Here is a 19751-nt window from a genome sequence, read left to right as displayed (position 1 = left end):
TTTAATGTCATCTACCCTTTTGAGTGAAAAGATTGTGTGACACTGAACAGCAGGAAGGGGAGTTGATTTTTTTTGTGTTTTTGTTTTTTTGTTCAGCAATTTCCAAGTTTTGTTAAAAGCTTCTTCAGAATTGTTCACTCTGTGCTGCTGTGCCCCAGAGATCTTTTCATTTGCAAACCAGATGTTCTGCAAAATAATAGGAATCTGTATAGTGGTTTCATTTAACAAGGAAAACAATTCCTATAGCATGGTGTGTGTGAATGCAGGGAGAAAGGGGGGGTTGAGGGGGGGAGACAGAGGCCAGAGGAGGAAAAAAAGAGGGTGTTGCATGAGGGCAAGAGGGTGAGAAGGAGGAAGTTCTGCAAGTCTAGCTAACATCCATCTTGTGCCAGATACAGGAGGGCTGGGTCTTTTCTGCCAAGTCCTTTATTTCCTACTACCAAGATAGCTGCAAGTGTCATCTTCTAATCCTGAATTCTATTAGGGCACTGGGAGATACCATACTCATGAAATTATTACTTATTTGATAGACCTTTAGCATGGAAACATACCACTTCTTTATATCCAGGATTATTTTTTAAATAAAGAGCATACAATTTTGGAAATTATAATAGATGCATTAGGAAAAAAAAATTTCACCTCAATTCCCATCTCTAATTCCCTTTTAAAAATGAGGACTCTGATGACTTTCAATATTTGTCATATTCTAATTTCTTCCTACACCTATATGGGTCAAAAGCTGGGTGGCTATGATACTATTAGTAAGAGGTTTACAATCATCAGCTAAATAAAAATATGGATAGGACAGCATGAAAAAAAATGGACATGCACTTTTGGTGTAAGAATCTGAAAAGGAGATTCACCAGGTAAAAGGTAGTGCCCTACAGCATTCTCACCCCTTGGCTGCCTGGCATACCAGTAATACTCGGTAAGTATTCAATACATGATGAGTAGATCTCAGCTCCAGAAAAAAGGCAATTTGTAAACATTCTAGGATGAAAGATGAATATTTCCTAGCAACAAAGGCTTAATTTATGCCTGGCACATCAATAAATGCAAAATACACACACACTGAAGATAGATGCTTGAAGTGACGTTGGACCTTCATGTTTAATTTCCAAAATGCTACCTTCTCTTACCCATGTTCTGCCCACTCTTTGATGGCACAAAGTCCACTTCTCCTGTGATACTTTCCCCAATCTTCTATGTGCCTGCTACCTGTGCCACTGAATCATCTCGACTATACAGAGTTCTGTTGAGTTCCAAATATGTATAACATTTTCTCTCAACCACAGAGCAAGGGGTTCAAGGAATCTTTTGTCTGTGCATATTTGTTGAATGCATGCATAAAAAGTAGACTAGCTTATACTCCTTGTATCATGCAAATAACAGTAGCTCAGTAATAGGAATCATTAAGCTAGCACTCTGGGGAACAGAAAGCTCTAGGTGAAGCAAAGCTCTCTATTCTAATTTGGATGGTAGAGCCACAACTTGTCAAGCACAGGTGTATTTTTTTCCTTTGTACCTAAGACACTGTGAACATGTGCTCTGGTATGGAGTTTACCCATTTTGGCATATTCCACAAATACCACTGAAGGAGAACGGCAGTACCCACCTTCTTTAGTTATATGATCTAATCCACTTAAACATGAAAAATGTTTATGATAGCAGGCTGTGAAAGCCAAAATAATAACATGGAGCTGGGGATAGGAATCATTTCCTCCAAGGTATATTGGATTTTGAGTGCTTTGACACCAATAGAAAAAAAACATGCTGTTTTCTTTTTTAAGAAACACAAAATATTTAATTGAATATGTACTTTAAAAAACTCATTTAGAAATGACCTACTTCATTCTTATGAAAGGATTTTTTAATGTGTTTTAGAATTTGGCCCTATAGCTATTCATTTCTTATTCTAAGGTGGTTTTAATTTTTTAATTTATGGCATCACATGTAGAGTGTGACCTACAGGTTGAAATTCTCCCGGCCTGAATTTTATATTTAACTGCTAAGGGTGTTTATGACTTAGTGCTGAGTCTTCCATGGTACTCATCAAGCATCTAACTCAGGACACAATCAGGCAGGGATAATACAATATCCAAAGTAACTAAGGAGGGAAACATAAGATGAGGACAGGAAGAAGCTTGACCCAACTGGGAAGCTTGGCACTAAAGCTATCACCAAGCCCAGAAATGGATAATTTTATGAACATCCAGTACACAAAGTCAACAACTATGAAGAACGTTAAAAGTAAAATAAAACAATTTAAATTATGCAGTTTGCTCTCTCAGCATATATCTTCATGGAATGAGATGAAAGAGACCACATAGACAAACTGACATGCTAAAAAAAAAAAAAAAAAAAAAGAAAGAAAAGAAAAGAATGGGAGCTTCCAAAAGCAATAGTTGAAAACAAATACATGGTCAGAACATACTGTATACGAAAGATGTAGGGTGGACAGGAAGTAGGACCCCTGGCTCCCACTCCTCATACCCATGAGGTCTATGGTTTTGACGGGGGCAAAGTAGAGTCATCTCTCCAAAGTGGAGTAGCTATTCGTTTGTTACCCTTATAATTCCTCTCTTTCAAGGGACTCCAGGATGAAGCTTAAACATGTTTTGAGCGAGTCAGGTGACTTGGAACAGAGCAAAGACCAGCCTCCCTAACAAGGGGAACAATTCGATTATCCTGGTTATGGGAGATAAAAGATAATACTGGAACACTTCCTTTCAGAGAAATCAGAAATCAACTATGACCTTTTTCAAGTTTAAAAATATTTTTTCTTTTGAATTTGTACATTTTTCTGGTAACGAAACTCTGACCTGGGGAATGGGTTTTAGTTATTGCATTTGACTGGGAGAAAAGGAATAGATGACTATGGGCTCCCTCCCCACTTTTTTTTTAAGCTCTGGTTTTATGTTACTGTCACTGGATTTGGCTGTTGAAGCTTTTAAGGCTAATAGTGACTGTAACCAAACAGTACAAGAAAGAAGAGGAGTGGAAATTAATTTAGCTATCCATTTGTTGGGATTCAGTCTGGAAGATTTTTTAGGAACCAATCTAAATCTAGGGGATAGCCCGGACCTTTAAATTGGGACACAGAATCATTCAGCTCCATAACCTTTAATCTGTTTAGAGAAAGGAGTAAATGTTAAATTCTACAAGTATACTTTCTGGGTAAGATAAATATATATAAAAGTGCTTGTTAAGACATAGTAAGCCTGTAAGATCATATTCGTTAAAGCAACGGGTTCCGCGATGTTGTTTTAGTAGCAATTTTAGCTTAACTATTCTTGGGCGTGCCAGTGAGAATGTGAGCATTCATTACCACAGATGCATTTGGTGTGCAGAGAGAATCCAAACACTGCCATGGAGAAGCTAAAATGCATCTATGAGATCATCTTACATTACCTTGAGCTGGGAGGCCAGCCGTACAGGGACAGAAGCTAGGACAGTTCCTATTAAAGATTCTTTTGATGCAAACAGAAATATAGCACTGTTTATTTTCCAAATTTCCTCTTAAATGGAGTCTCTGCAGCCACAATGGTGGTAAAAGTGAGTTGTAGATGCCTGAGGACTCCAGATTCGCTTTGGTCTAGAGTGAAGGATAAAGAGCTGTGAACTGAAGTGATGCTGCCGACTTGCTGAGATTGACTGTGGCAGAGGGAGGGGTTCAGGGAATGTAATCAGTCATTTAAAAAAAAGCCTAAGCTAATGAAAAGGCCAGCCAGAAATGGAAAGTGTCTGATACACAGTGTGATTAAAGCCTTAACTGCCTCAAGATGTAAACCTGGACACTCTGTGGAAACTTTTGCCATGAGAAGTAGCAAGAGCTGGCTCATACCTGGGCAGCTTTTGCAAAGACAATACAGATCACTGACAGGCTGTTTTTTCAGGCTTGACATAAGCAGGACAATGGAGAATTAGGTGATGTCATTTACGTTGACAACCAAAGGGTCTTTCACTGGAAACTTCAAAGTAAGGAGAACACAAGACCAATTAAGCTTACTAATTAGAGAAAAGAAATCCTACCAGGAGATAAACTACTGGGGCTGCAGTTCAGTGATAGGATGCTTGCCTAGCATATGTGAGGCCCTGGGTTCCATTCCCAGTACCATGGAGAAAACAAACAAAAAAGATCCAGTTCGTAATATGAAAAGTTGACAGCATGGTCGCTCTGGAAGTCCTCGTTAGGAAGAAGTATCTTTGATATGCTTATGAATGACATAGAAAATGTGGGAAATCGATTCACCACACTAACAAACCAAGTTCACTTAAGAAGCAGAAGGACCTAACAGCTAAAGCAGGAACACACGTGGACAAGAATTAGGAAGCGAATTCTCTAGATGGAGCCCCATTGAGAGTGACACAAAAACCAATTGATGGATTTTCAGAAGATTTTAAATTAAATGCAGGCACTAATGGTTTTATAACCAATATTTAGAAAAATCTTCAGTAGTGGCTTATTTAAGGGTTCTCTTTGTTCCACTGTAATAGGTGAAGAAACTGAGATTAGGGCATCTATTGTTATATGTCACCAACCGATGAGGCTGCCTCTTTCACTGAGCACTTTGCATTTTGTCAACTATCTCACCAGCTCCTGTGAAAATGGAAAATGTCTCCAGAAAGTCATTGTAACCCTTGAGGCAATCCTTTGGGATAGCTGCCATATCTTGGGTGCTAAGAGGAGCTGAACATGAAGAGTGATGAGTGAGACATTCAGTGTGTATAAAGAAGTCCAGTGACAGGAAGGGACACCAGGGCACATGACTCAGAGACCTGCAGTCTCTGCAGATAATGGATTGAAGTGGAGAAGTTCCTTCATCAAGAGATTTTGTTTTCCCTCTCATGGAATAATTACTTTGACACGTTTCTGTGGTGGGTACCTGTATACAGTGGTTGGGGAAGGTTGTATCTAAGGAAATCTGTGTGTCGAGTTGCAGCCATCAGCTTACCTACCTTGGTAGGCAGAAGACACTCCATTGGTTCCATAAAAGCAGGACCAAGCAATATGAGAGCCCCTGGAGAGCAGGAAGGGGAGGGAGGTCACATCACCTCCCTCTGTGACAGTTAGAAATGAGAGGCAGTGAAACTCATTTTGAGTGAGAGTTTTCAGGGAGTCCACAGAGATAAAGCCACACAGTGAGAACACTGCGGCTGCCTTTCGGTCCCTCCACATGTAACTGAGGGCAGGGAGGGGCATGTGAGCTCTAGGCATGGAAAAGACAGGGACTCCCTCTGATCTCTGACTACCCAGGCAACCTGAGTAGGCAGCAGCACTGCCAGCAGGTGCTGTGTAGAACAGGAGGGTAACTGAGTATTTAGTAGCTTGGTCCAAAGAGGCCTGCTAGAGTGAGGTGTGTGTATTTTCTTCGTGTGGATTAAGATGAAATTAAGACAAGAACACAATCCACAGCCACAATACTTACCATTTCATCAATCATGGCTAAGTGAAGCTATCAGCATGTTCTTTAGAAGCCAGGGATGCCATTTTCCTAGAGTTTTGCTTTGAGTAGTGATGCTTAGAAAAGAATTCCCTTATGCATAAGTTGTAAAATATCTGATTTACTATAAAATGCTTGGATGTTAAAGGTTTTCCAAGGCCCTTATGATTCAATTTAAGAATATAGTATGTATGTAATGTCTTCCGGAGTTCCAAGATAAAGGAACAGTTAAATTCCAAGGACTTACAGGGAACTTTTAGGTTTCTTTTTATGCATACCAGAAAGACAATATACATTCAGGACATTTTCAATGGTAATGAAGGTACCATACCTGTGATGATGGTAAGGATGGTGGTGGTGGTGGTGGTGGTGGTGGTGGTGGTGGTTGTTGTGGGAGGAGGGATAGTTGTGGGGGGATCTGGATAAAAAAAAAAAGGAAAATCAAACCCACAATGCTGAACACAACAATGACAGTAATGACAAAACAAAGGCATGAAGACATTGAGATGTTTGTTTGATGACTTCCCCCTTTAAAACCCAAAGTTCTTTCCCCCAAAGGTTTAGGTCTTATAATTATATCCCAAAGCTTAGCTGGAAGAGCTGAGAAGAGAAGAAAAGAGATTTCTTATTAATGAAGTTAATTAGGGATGAGGAGACGTGAAATGGAGAAGTGAGGAAAAATCTAAACACGTGATCCCACACCAGATCTTAAGGTGAGGCTGAATCGACTCAGCGCTGAGAGGGGACAATGGCTGTCATTTCGCTCATGCTTCCACAGATGGGAGGGAAGAGGAGGAGAAGGTGGTGTTCTATTTAAAGGGCTCCTATCGGACAAGGATGAGTATGCCCTGCACACTTGCTCTCTACGACAGCTAACTTCATTATTCTCCATCAATACATCCCAGCAGGAAGTAAAACTACTTCTATACTTGTAATAAATACAAAGAAGAGAGAATGTCACCACTAAATATCAAGTTCCAGGCATGTGAGATTTTACTGAGATTTTATTTTTTAAAAGTCAATAAATTTTACAACTTATAAATATTAATAAGTTGCCTTTGCTCATGTTAAAAGCTTGACCTAAGTGGACGACAATGATAAAACTGAAAGAACATTCTCTATCTCATAAACAAGAGAGCTAAATATAAATGAGGTTTGACCCTCAAAGCCAGGAACCCGATAGGGAATCCTGTCTGATATTTGATATAGTGTATATCTTTCTATCATCTCAAAAATTATTTGGGGATAAGGGAAGGGCAAATATGAAAGAGAAAAAAATTCTAAGCCTAAATGATCAAACTGAATGTGTTAAATTGTCAGCAAGACTTTGAACTAAGCAATCATTCTGCTATAATAGAGCATAAGACGATGTGAAGGCTTTTGATTTTAAATTTTATCTAAAGCACGTCAACTCTTTCTCCCTGACACATCTGGTGTCCTTTTATCTTCAAGTGAGCTCTCGGATTGTCTAATTAATACATCAAAACTTTAATTATATATTGCACCTTTCCTGGGTTTGGCACAACTTCCTGAAAGTTTATGAAACCACTATTTTGGTGCTTAGTTGCAAGGTCTACATAAAATGATTTCTATCATTGATCAATAATCCAAGGTTTTAATTTTCCTCACAAACTGCTTCTGTCACACAAATATACTTGTAGGAATTTGATAAGAAGAATCAACAGCAAATGGTTCTGTTTTATGGAAGACTTTGCTCCTTGAAGTCGGGGATACAAGCATATTAAACTATTGTTTAATGCAACCTCACGAGTCCAAAAGGATTTCATTAAAAAAACCTCATTCTCCTTCAAGAAGTAGGGATGAATTAAATTAGTGATCTTAAACTACTTTTCAAAAAAGAACAGGATGTGAAATACTGTAATTTAGGCAGGATGTTCAATCTTGCTCATTCACTTTTCATGGTGGCTACACGGAGGGAAGCATTTTGCAACATGGCTACTCTGTTTGATGCTCCCATACCTGATGCAAGGGTCAGTGCAGAGAGGGATGGATAGAGAGAGCACACTGACCCCTGAGACCAGCACTGTAGCCATCCTGCTCTTTCTGCTAGACAACTAAACTATGTCCTTAGAGGTGTCTCCTGTCCATCACGAGGATAGCTACTATGGTTTTTGTGTGTTGTTTCAATTACAATATTATCACTGAAAAGGAATGTGTGTACCTGGAAGATGTCCCTGACATACTACAATGCCATACTACAATACCTTGTTGTAAAAATATTGGCACAAAGTGTGTGATGTGTATAATACAATAAAAATAGATTTGAATGTGATTTAAAAATATGATTATGAACCAAGAGGTGGACAAGAATAACAAGGCACAGACTTCAGAGAAAGGTCACCAATCCCTCTCATTTTGTGAAGTCGGATGCTTTTGATTATCTTCATCACTACTAGGGCAACTGCTGTCCTCCACATCTGGCTCAAGTAACTTGAATGAATTAGATTCCATGAACAGGTAAAACCTCCATGCTTAGATCATTTCTAGAAATAAGAGCAATGAGAGGTCATTATGTAAGAAATGACCAAAAGAACAAAATAAGTTGGGTCTCAGACACTAACCAATTCAGTTCTTCAGGTACAGAAGTTACTTTCAGAAGATTAAACATTTTAGAGGCATATTAACTTTTAGTTTATAAACACTTCAATTGCTGGAGTAGTATAATAAATTAGTGAGTAGGAAGAAAATCTACCCACTATCTTCCCAAATTGCTAAGATGAACTATTAATGGACTATCAATCGCTTAGGTTGGTATTTTAGACTGTCTACTGCAGAACTATCAAAATCCCTAAACCAGGACACGTGGACCATCTTATGTTAGGGAGATACAGGTATGCAGATGTGTTTATCTAAACAGGTGGATTCCTGTATTTCTTGGTGTTCAAATAATGCACTGTGGTCCAGAGGGTTAATTCCAAAAGGATAGCCTTATATTGGAGAAAACTGTTCTCTTGGAAAGAAGAAAGACACTGAAATCATAATATTGTATCTCTAAAATATGTCTGGTAACCTTGTGGACTCTGGCAAAATTATATTATCTTTCTAAGCTTCATTTTATCATCTGTAAAATGGCATAACAATAATGCTTTCCTCCTGGTGTTATTGGGGAGAATTGATGAGATCATGTATGTAAAATTGTCACTGGAGGGCACAGAACAAAGTGAGCACCTAACACATGTTAATTATAAGGTACTATCCAAAATTATTCAAATATGTAATTTTTCATACTCTCAAAATGTTTCTTTTCTTGAGATATAGGAACAGTAGGTACAATAAATTAAAACCATTTTTTTCCAGATAACTTAGTCTTCTGAAACACAGAAGCATATAACAGATAGGGGGCAAGTTGTCACTGCTTTTTAAAATCTGAAGTTTATGAAAAGAGCTGGACTCTGTAAACCTGGGCAGCTGCAACATAGGAGACTCCCACGGGGCTCAGACTCCAGGTTGAGGGGGTTACATGCAAAAGCAAAGAGAGGATTTTATCTTACACCCCTGCTGAACAATATGAGGAATGGAGGTGGCTCTGCACATCACCAGCTCCAAAGGGGGCATGGTGTGCTCACTTTTCATCTAAAAGAAGAGCCGTTTCCTTCACGTGGGTCTCCTTAACCACTAGGGAGAGTTAATGCTACCATATATGGCCACAGATGACATGGGATGGTGTGCAAAGAAACCATCTGCAAAAGTCTACAAATAAGGTGACTAGACATGATCTTTTAATCTTGCATTATGCAAGAGGAAAAAAAAAACTCAGGTACAAACTGAGGATTAGGTCTTAATATCTAGGTAGATATGGTGTAAAGCATGCTTCTATTTAATTAAGAAGACTGGCACTCCTATTTTCTTCAGAGAAAACGTACAAAGGTTCTAAGACACAAGGGTGTAAATATTCCATATGTATAATTTATGTGTGTCTATGCAAATATTCACATATACTTGGTATTATTTATACTGCTAATGTGAAGAAAGAAATACACCTCCCATATTAAAATATTTATGGCACTGAAATTTTGATGCCTCTGGTTACTCATTCTGTGTCAGGTCAGTTCATAACTATTTTTCTTAGTGTAAAACTAAAGACTTCAACTGGAAAGAAGAGACACAATTGGAGGGAGTGCACTCAACTAAACAGAGAATATTTGCCATATACAAAATGAACAATACGATATAAATGAGAAATGCCTGGCACATAGTTGGTTATCAGTAAATATTTGTTGATTAGAGGATGAAATTCATGATAATATGCTTTAATAACTCTGTGGAAAGATATTGGTTAAGAAAACAGACATTTTTTAAAAAGGCACTTGTATCCAAAGCAATAGCTATAGGTGGTCTATATGCTAACAAGAACCTTGTATTCATTCCATGTATTTACTGGCTTGCAACATCTTCTGGAATTTAATAGGTTTATGCTGAAAATAGGATAGTTCTGCTCATCAAAGCAGGAGAAAGGCTAGCCCAGGCATCACATGAAAACACCAGTGGGAATAAACTTTCTGAGCTGAAAGCCACTAATTGGTAAGGTTGAATTTTTCAGTCATTACTTCTAACATAATCTCCATGGCTTGTGCCTGAGGACACAGCTTTCCTACTCAGCATGACCAGAGACTGTGATCTAGAGGGAAATCCCCAAGATCAGAGGGAGAGAAGAAAAGTCACTACCGACCCAGGTGGAGACACTGGGGTCCACCTCAGGCCAGCCTTCTTTAAGTTCTTGAAGGAAACCAAGTGGTTTTTGGTTTTCAACTTGACCAAACATGTTGGGAGTGAATCCTAAGTAGCAGCTACATGTATATGAGTCTAGTAGAAGAGCGTTTTATCTTCTCACGTACCGTATACATACAGCATATAATCCGAATGAGCTTTCCCCACTATGTTTGAAGCTTCACAGCGGTATGTACCATTATCTGTTTTGTTTAGGTTATTGATGAACAGGTTGGGCCCAGACAGGACGGCGTGTTGAGGCATTTCATCATCGACTCTCACCCAATTTACCATCACAGGCCTGCAGAGAAAAGGGAAGAAAGACAAGCCATGTTATTATTTCCAATTAAGATACCTGCATCAAACTTATCATTCACACATTAAATGAATCACATGCAGGGCAACACAATTAAAGAGAACCTACTGGAGATGTTTTAAGTTCACAGAACTACAACCACGAAGTCTCCAAAAATCTGTATGAAATATAAATTTTCTTCTTTTAAAAACATGATCAGGTGTTGAAAGTTTTTCAACGGACACAAGTAGGAGTCTCATTATTCCCAATTCATCTTCAACACATCAGTAAATAAATCAGTGTGCCCTATGTTTGTACCCTGCTGTGTGGTTTCACACCAACTGAAGCAGGACAGAGCCCACCCATTGTTAATCATCTCATTAATTAGGGGAAAAAAAATCAAGTCCACGGCTAGTGATATATGCATTAATATGATAGTTACTAAGATGCTTGCTTGCTCAGAAACTCCTTGTGATATTTAAGTGAATTTTAAGGAATAGACTTTTACATCTGAACAGCACTTTCTTCTGGCCTGTTTTTTGAGAAATCACTTCTGATTCAGGAAAGATGCAATCACTTCCTCTCCCTATAACCTGCCCTTCCCCTCCCCAAGATGCCACTCTGAAGCCCTGGTCCACCTTGTCTATATGCTCCTTGGCCAGCAATTGCCTTTCTTTACCAGCTCTCATAGGCTCACTTATTGCTAGACTTTTTCCCATGCATGCACCTGCAGTCCTCCAGGCTGAAGATAGGGCTCTCAGGTTAATCACCGCAGAGCACATCTCCACATGCATTCCTCAGGTACAAGGGAACTTGCTCATCAAAGACAAGTCTGTTTCAGTGACTTCAAGTACCACATTTGTATCCATTAGGAAAAAGCAAATTTCACAAGATGTTCCAGAGCCAAAAATGAATTCACTCAAACTCACTGAATTTGAAACTTCTGTTCAAGATGACTCCTTCAACTGCCTATGAAATTAAGGGCACATCTAAGAGTATGCCTGAAAACATCCATATTTGTGTGTGTGTGTGTATACATGTGGTGCTGGGGGTGGAACCCAGGGCCTTGCGCATGCTAGACAAGCACTCTACCACTGAGCTATACCCCTGGCCACAAACTTTAATGTAAAAGGAAGAATAAAAGAGACTTGAGAACAGAAGTCACTTCCTTTCAGTTCCTGTGGCTACCTCTAGGAGCAGTGACATGACAAAGAGTCCCATGCTTAATGATGAACGGATACTCAAGTTAGCCCTGTCAAGTAGAATTCCAATTTTCAAATGGGATGTGAAGTTACAATTTTTCTTTAATTACACATGGGTTTGTCATCACAACCCAGTAAATTATTTAAAAATTAGTACTGCATATGTCCTCCTTGTAGGCAATGGCAAATGGGGCTGCCTGGCAATCAGACCTAATGTCCTGCTGCTTGACAGCTGAAACAATCAGTGGGGGTAAGTGCCGAGAATATTCACAACATTTAATGGCAAGTTAAATTACCATTTTTATTGTATGCAATTTCTTGAGAAAATAAATAGGTAATATGCTAGAAGGGATAGCAGCAGAGTAATGCGTGCTTGCTCACACAACCATATACGCGTTCCTATTTGAGAGGAACAAACAAATACCCTCTCTGGCATAAATGTCCTGAAGGAAACATGTAATTTACTGTCCCCGTGGCACATTCAATTGAACACAGTACCTTCTTCAGAGGAAAAAATACAGAAACAAAATATAGGTTAGCAAGACATATACTGTAAATGTGGTTAATGTGGCTGAATATAGGTATTGTGAGTGGCAAGAGGCCTCTGAGAATTTTTTTCCCTCCACTGGATTGTTCTGGAGGCAAGGTAAGCTGCTAATTAGGGCATGATTCAGTTTACAAAACATAAGGTCTAAATCTTTTTACAGTGCTCAAAAGAAAAAAAAAGATGGTTAGATCGAAGCTGAAGGTGTTCGGAATCAAATAACTTCAGAATACCAGAGGAAGTGCAAAACAAAACCAAGACCATTTTCCACCTCCCAAAGGTCATCTTTAAAACTCGAAATGGTTAGACAGAGGTAAGGGTACTGTAGCCTATGGAGAGGTAAGCACAAAAATAGGGAGGGGTGAAGTGAGAACAAAGAACTGACTGCAGACACCTTCACCTTTGGCTCTCTGGGATACTGGCATAGGCCATTCGTTAGCTATCATGGGGAGAATTCTTTCCAAAGATTTTTTTGGGAAGCTTTGTTATGTATTGTGTGCTAAGCTCTTTATATGAAAACTGTGACAACCCTGCTTAGGAAAAACCTTGTGAGGGGGGAAAAATGTCATACCATAGGGACAGCAGAGGGAGCTCAATGCTTTTTTGTTGTTGTTGGGTACCACTAAAAGTTTGAGTGCCCTTAATTCCAACATTGACCTGTTCTACTTCCTGATTCCAGGGATTCCCCCCTCCCCCTAAGAAAATAATTAAAAACAATCTTCAGTAGGAAAATGAAAGATTCTCCATTCTTCAAGCAGATGAAAAAATATTTAAAGTGGTATCATCTCATTTTTTTTTTTTTTTGCCATGTTAGTGGTTTATGTAGTTTCTCTAATTTACTTTAGATCATTCACAGGAGTAAGTAAAGTAGCTCCTTTATACTTTTCAGTAAAATGAGTCTTGGTCAGTTCTTCCTTCTCTCTAAAGTATATTCTCCTTCAGGAAAGTTCCTGAACCTTTCCTTACTAAGAAAAATATTTCTCAGAGTTAAAAATGATACTTTTCTCTGAGGGAAGAAGATGCAATATTAAAGGCAGGTCAAATTTGTTTGCCTATAGTTGGCCCTAAACACAGCACTAAATTTGAGTCTGAAAACCATCTTTCCAGCAGTGTACATATTAATATAGTAAGTAGTAGATATATCATTAGATTGTGGGCACACTAAAAATTTATTAGGATTATTTTGTGTGTAAGAGAGAAAATAGTCCTGACAATCATGTTGATGATAATAAAACAGAATTAGCTGAGATTTCAATTTTAGCTGGCATTTAATTTTTTTCCCAATCCTGACTGTTAAGAACCAAGATATTTATTCCCCCCTCATTGAATATTCGTTAGTTTCTAAAAAAAAAATCTTCCATCCTTTACAGCAGGAGACAGGTGACAGGCCAATGAGTTGTGAATGCACATCTTTGTGTTGTGACATTTACTGCTCATGACCCTCTGCCAACCTTGGCCTTCAGAACTTACTGGGGCTTCCCGATGGCTTCACATGTTAACTCAAGCGCGTCCCCTTCCCGGGTTAGGCCTTGTAGAGGATAAGTCATCTGAATATGCACTTGAGGCTTATCTGTGTGACAACAACACAAAGTATAATGTTTAGCAAATTATATCATCCAGCAAAAAAAAAAAAAAAAAAATCAGACTTGCATGCTGCCACAAACCCGACACTACCAGCACTTATTCTCTCCCCACCCGTATGCCTTCAGTAACATCCTTCTAATTAGTTAGTAATCCTGGCATTTTCTCAAATTAAATTGACTAATAACTCTAAGGAGTGAACCGCGAATAGATAAGAGATTCATAAGCCAACTGCGCCACATCAAACATTTCCTGTGAAATACATTTTGTTACATTGAAGTTTATCTCTAAACTCACTCAAGCTAAAGGAAACTCATTTGCCTTCATGCTGAGGTGAAGCCACAGATATTTGTGGTGCTCAGAATTGATACATTTTATCATATATCATATATTACTATGTGACAATATGTTGTGACACTGCATATTAATAAGTTTGCCTCTTCTATGCTCTTGTTTTCAAATGGGAAAGGCGGAAATTCTGAATTCCACTCAAAAGGCTTAGGAAGAAAAGAACTGGGAGGTTTCGGTGGCCCCCAGTAAAATGCTGACATCTCAGCATAAACCTAGAAGAAGAAAGGAAACTGACATTTACTCAGAGCCTATTATCATAGGAACCATCAATGGTAATGGCATAAGTCCAGTTTTAGAGGTGAGAATTCTGGTACCCACAGAATGAAGTAGCTAGTCCAAGGTCATGGAGATAACCTAAGGAGAGAGCCCCATGGAATGTATATTGGGGCAGACTTCTAATTCAAAATTACATTTCCTAATGGCAACCCACAATTGTCACGATGGCAACTATTTGGGATGTTATGTAAGTAACTCTTAATTTCCATAAGCTACTTAAAACTGTGCTTGCTGCTGTGCCCAGTGGTGCACATCTGTAATCCCAACAACTCTGAGGCCGAGATGGAGGGATGTCAAGTTTGAGGCCAGCCTTAGCAATTCTACAAAACACTTGTCTCAAAGTAAAATTTAAAATGGCTGTGGATGTTGTTCAGCAGTAAAGTCTCTTGGGTTCAATCCCCAATGTCATTAAAAAAAACAAAAACAACAACAACAACAAAAAACACATAAAAAAGCCTGAGCTTGTGAGTAAGGGTATAGGTATGAGAAATGAATGATGGGTGGTGTAGAAAATGGGGAGAGAAGTGTAAGACATAAGAATTAAAATGGATAGACATACAACTACATTATAAATAAAACCTGAATGAAATTACTTTTTTCTATGCTGAACTAACAAGCTACTAATCCCTAAATCAGTTTTCTCATTTAATTCTGTGGCTCTTTAAGTGTATATTTTTGGAAATGTACCCAAGAGTAATAAGTGTGAGAGGGCAAGACAGCAGTTGGCTGAAAGGTCGAAACAATTACCATAGTTTTACTTTCTCAGGCAATCACACCACCTAAACAACAGCCCCTTGGCCTTTTATAAGCAGTGGTGAACTCATTAACATTCATCCTATGGAATAAGGGAGAGGATGGAAATATGGCTGGGCTCGACCAATTTCACCCTGTACACAGCTCTAGAAGCACACATCGAGGTCCTCTCTAGCATGGCTATTTCTGGATGCATTTTTACAGTCTTGTTCCTGTCACTGTTCTTTCCTGTCTCTGAAAAGCATGTGGCATTCAAGAGCCCCCTCACACAACCACTAATGTGCACTGCACATTAAATTGGCAGTACTTTCTGAGAAGCTATGTCACTTGCCAGAGAACATCAAGTTGGCAAGCCCAAAAGCTCCAGCTGACCCTTCCGAGTAACAAAGTTCTAGTCTTGCACTTGTTGGCAAAGGAAATGTTCAAGAGCAAAATAGCAAGGTTGTTTCTGGATACTGATAACCGGATTTGGAAGGTAGTCATTAAAGAAAGGCAGAAATACTCACAAAGGACAAATGGGATGACCCTGAACTAGCACTGGCTTCTGGGCTGCAGCCAGAACTCCAGGGCACCAGCTTTTAGACCACATCTTAGGCTAAATACAACCACAAGATGATATATGTGGGTCTACTATTTTCGGTGCTATACCCCCCACCCGGTCCCCCTTACCAAACTGCCACTTGGTGAAGTCCATTTTAAAAAAGATACAACAAAAATTAATGGGAGAAGACTACGACACTGAACATTGATAACAAATGACCAGCTACCTAATAGTTCATACTTAGAAACAGAATGGCAGCACTATGGAGTTTCTGGTTAGGAGACCTCTGTCATTTTATCCCCATGAAACATTCTGGGCAAGGCTAAATTTAGAGCTCAAAATTTGGGCTGGAATGTAACATTTGCTTATGGGTTAATCTATGATCCACAAAAGGGCTACATTTTTCATGCATTGCTGACTTAGGATCATTAATTAAAGAGAAACGAATGCTTGCTGGCTTATGAGGGCAGTTTTCATTGGATTGCCCCCCCCCTTTCATGTAATTTACAAGCAAACAGAAAGGGTATATTTTTCAGTACAGTGCGCTAAGGGTTTTACATGCTCAACTTCCATTAATAATAAAGAAAGTGTTGAAAAAAAATCTCATCTGCCCTGCCTCTTCAGTATCACTGAGTTTGTTTTAGTTAAATGCTTTTTTATGTTCCTAATGAGCTGTTTACCAGTTGTCAATTACACACATAAATCAGGAAAAACAAGCTAAGGACTTGCTATACCTGGAATTAATATATAAATGTATATAAAAAATCATATGTTAAGCCACAGAAAATACACCTTCAGATAACTGATTTTCCCAGTGTACTTTCTAAGCTTTGCAGAAACATCTACCATGTGTTTAATAGGTACATCTGCCAGTTACCTTCATAGTTGGCTCAAAAGGTAAACATTAATCTTTTTTGTATTACACAGGAAAATGTCCCCCTCCATTGACAAAGGCAGTATTTATGGGCATATTATTTGACCCTGGGCAGCTGAGTTATCTACACACCCTATGAACCAAAGAGAAAGTCTATGTGCCACCATCTGTCCTTGGGTGATGGAAAGTTAAAAACAAATTCTGTTCCCTTTCCTTTGTCCCAAAAGAAGAACTTAAGTATTTTCAACAGGTGGAACAGAAACCTTGGGATTCCACTGACACTTCTAGGACTCAGGGATGTTAAATTTTCCCAGGAAGAAGATCCTGGCTGCAATGTAAGTATGTCAAAATATCGAACAATCCAGATGGCTGATTGAGTAGCCCAGAGCTCATCATTTATATTTTAATTTTGTCCATAAATCAAATGTTTTAACTCACCAAATCTTTTCTGAAACAGAACCAGACTCCAAGATTTATTTTTAAGTAATGAGTTAAAGCCTAGTACACTTTCTGGGGGATCATTTTACACCTTGGTTGGTGTTGTAAGGCACAAGGCTAAAAGCCAGATGACACTTTCTACCCAAGTGCAATAACTGTCCAGAAATGTATCACTCAGAATGGTTTAATGTCATTATAAAATGGAACTGCTATATAAAAATAAGAAAAATAGTTAGGTCTGTGCACTTAAGGAACATTATAGTTATAGAGATGGCATCACCAACAGCCAATCAATTAGGTCCAGGGATCTGAGGTTTTCATAATACACTGTAATTTTTTTAAAATCCTATAAAAGACACTTAACAAGACTGCTACAGCAGACAAAATTTGTTCATTAGTCAAAGTTGCACAGAGGGTTAAATACCAGGAGGCTTCAGGTCACAGTACAGTAGCAACCAATTAAAAAAATAATATTAGAAAGACATTCTGATTTGATGAGACTTTCTTTAAATGTACTTTGCTCTCTCTATAAAGGGGAAAAATATAAAAGGAAACTCTTAAAGAGGTTAGAATGGCTTGCTGGCAGATTACAATTGATTTCATGCCAGTCTGACCTTGCACCACACTCTATGATCTTTTCAGAAGATGAAACTCAAGATTCTGTAACCTGTATTTCAATTTCCTATGTAAATGAAAAAGCACAGTCTTCTCTTTGGAGCCCAATGCTGACACACCAGCCTTTGATTTTTTTTTTTTTTTTTAAAGGTACTTTGCAGTTTCATTTTACCTGGGATGTCACACTTCCCATGTGGCACAAGGAAGAGCTAAGGCAAAGGGGAAGGTGTCCTGAAACTCTGGCAGGAGACCTACTGCCCCAGGGGTACCTGCCACCTTCCTTCTCTTCCTGAGAACTTCTAAAACAGAGAATGTGGGCATTGGAAATCCTTCCGTGTGCTGAAGGCCCCAGGGCATGAGTGCAAGTCTGTTCCTGAAATTTCATTTGGGACACAGGTTCTCCATGTCCCTTACTCAAAATTTCATCCAATATTCCAAAATACTAGTGAGTATGGGATTTGACATGTGTGGATCAAGGGCTAATTGTTTCAAGTCCTACCAGGGAGAACTCAAGGGCAGCAAGGACACAGATGCTATCACAATGGCTGAGGAGAGGGTATGGGTCAGCCCTTGTGCATTCAAGCAAGGAAGCACTGACTGAAGAGTCTTTGTCAATCAGGGGAGATTACTGCAGTTTGGAGTAGAACGACAATGCAAAGATTAACCTGAGATTTGGTGAGTATTAGAAGCTATTTGAGCTCAACCCCTACAATATGGTTGTCTAAATTGTTGGGAGAGCACAGCTTTGTAAGGAAAGGAGGGCAATGGTAGCATAAAAGGAGAAGAAGAATATCTTGTCAAAGGTTTGCTTTGTTTCGTCATAATATGTTCAAGGATAATTTTCATTGCTGATATTTTGTTTGTTCTCAAGGTGGCAAACCTGAGAACATGGGCTGTATGAATTATGGCACTTAAAACTTTACTTCCTGAGGTGAGATGAACTATTAAGAGGGGCACAAATCAACTCTGGTAAACTGAGGTGGGACCAAAGAGCCTGTGCCACATCGCCAAAGAAGGCCGTTTCCTCTTGTTGAAACTTGCATGTCATTTTGTGGAGAGTAAAATCACTGTTCCACCCACCAGAATAAAATTTTATTCTGCCCTGTTGTGGCAGAAAATTTTGTTCCAATGGTTTTAAAATGGGATAAATCCAGAGCACTTTGTCTTTGAAGAAATCTTCACATATTGGAAGCAAAAGGTTGGCAAAGCAAATATTGCACAAGAGCATTACCTCAGTAAGAAGAGAGCTTTTTGTTGTTGTTGTTGTTTTGTTTTTAAATTCCTGGTAACTAGAATAATGCCAGCATCTGCCACACAGTAGACATTCAAAACAAAAGTGCTGAATAAGTGAATGAAAAAATGAGTGAACGAGAAAGTGGGACATGGACTTCTATTCCTCACTCTACTACTGATTTAAAAAAACAAAACAGACCATGAATCCATCTTTGTCCTTGTCACAGAATATCACTGTATTTTCTTTATGAAAGTTAATCCAGCTCCCAAAATTTGAGGTTTAGCCCACGAATTACTGTTTATGTCCTTCTATTTAATTACACAATTAATTAGCATTTCTGGTATATCTCAAAGTGGAATCATAAGGGAAATCATAAAAGATGTGGTTTTACCACTCTTTTTAGAGGTCAACTTCATAACCATTTACCCTTTCACAGAATCAAATTTTGACCTTGAGTTAAAAACCATTAAGCCAAGGGTGTACACAGGAAGTCTAGTTTTGCTATGTAAGCATTTGATATACACAGCAAAATAGACACCTCTTTAAAAACAATACCAGGTCAGTGAGAAGTGGGAAGTGCGTCCTTAGGAACACAGGCCTCTTCCTGCTGGATGTGCCTTCCGGAGGCAAAGACCTTTTCCCCGAGGCTCATTCAAGATTTGCTTGTCATGTATCTGAACCAACATTCCCTCCTTCTATTCTAAATATTAGTTACTTGACTTCCTGTTCCTTTTGCTGCTGCAGAATCTATAACACTTAGAACGTTGGGAACTTGGAATTGCCACTGCTCTGTGTTAACACACAAAAAATGACAAGTTAAAAAAATTAGCTCCAATCAGGGGAGGTCTCTGTGTCTTGATTATTTCTCATACGGA

At 38.8% G+C, this 19751-nt stretch overlaps 1 protein-coding gene across 8 annotated transcripts in view; it reads right to left on the bottom strand.

Moving 5' to 3' along the window:
• The window catches only part of Cadm1 (cell adhesion molecule 1), a 314576-nt gene that overhangs the window by 28484 nt on the left and 266341 nt on the right, over positions 1 to 19751 (bottom strand). For 5 of the 8 annotated variants that reach the window (XM_046438620.2, XM_046438621.2, XM_046438622.2 and 2 more), the window contains exons 6-8: positions 13684 to 13783; positions 10301 to 10473; positions 5776 to 5862 (exon numbers count right to left, since the gene is read on the bottom strand). In XM_046438620.2, coding sequence (XP_046294576.1) covers positions 5776 to 5862; positions 10301 to 10473; positions 13684 to 13783 — 360 coding nt within the window. The remainder of the gene's footprint in view (positions 1 to 5775; positions 5863 to 10300; positions 10474 to 13683; positions 13784 to 19751) is intronic. The other 3 variants (XM_058577099.1, XM_058577102.1, XM_046438623.2) reach the window with 1 other exon arrangement.

Source organism: Marmota monax, unplaced genomic scaffold (genome assembly GCF_021218885.2).
Source record: "Marmota monax isolate L192 unplaced genomic scaffold, Marmota_monax_Labrador192_F-V1.1 WCK01_AAM20220418_F8-fsc00081, whole genome shotgun sequence".
Taxonomy (NCBI): Eukaryota; Metazoa; Chordata; class Mammalia; order Rodentia; family Sciuridae; genus Marmota; species Marmota monax.
Note: the sequence above shows the minus strand (reverse complement) of the source record. Positions and strands in the feature narration are given on the sequence as shown.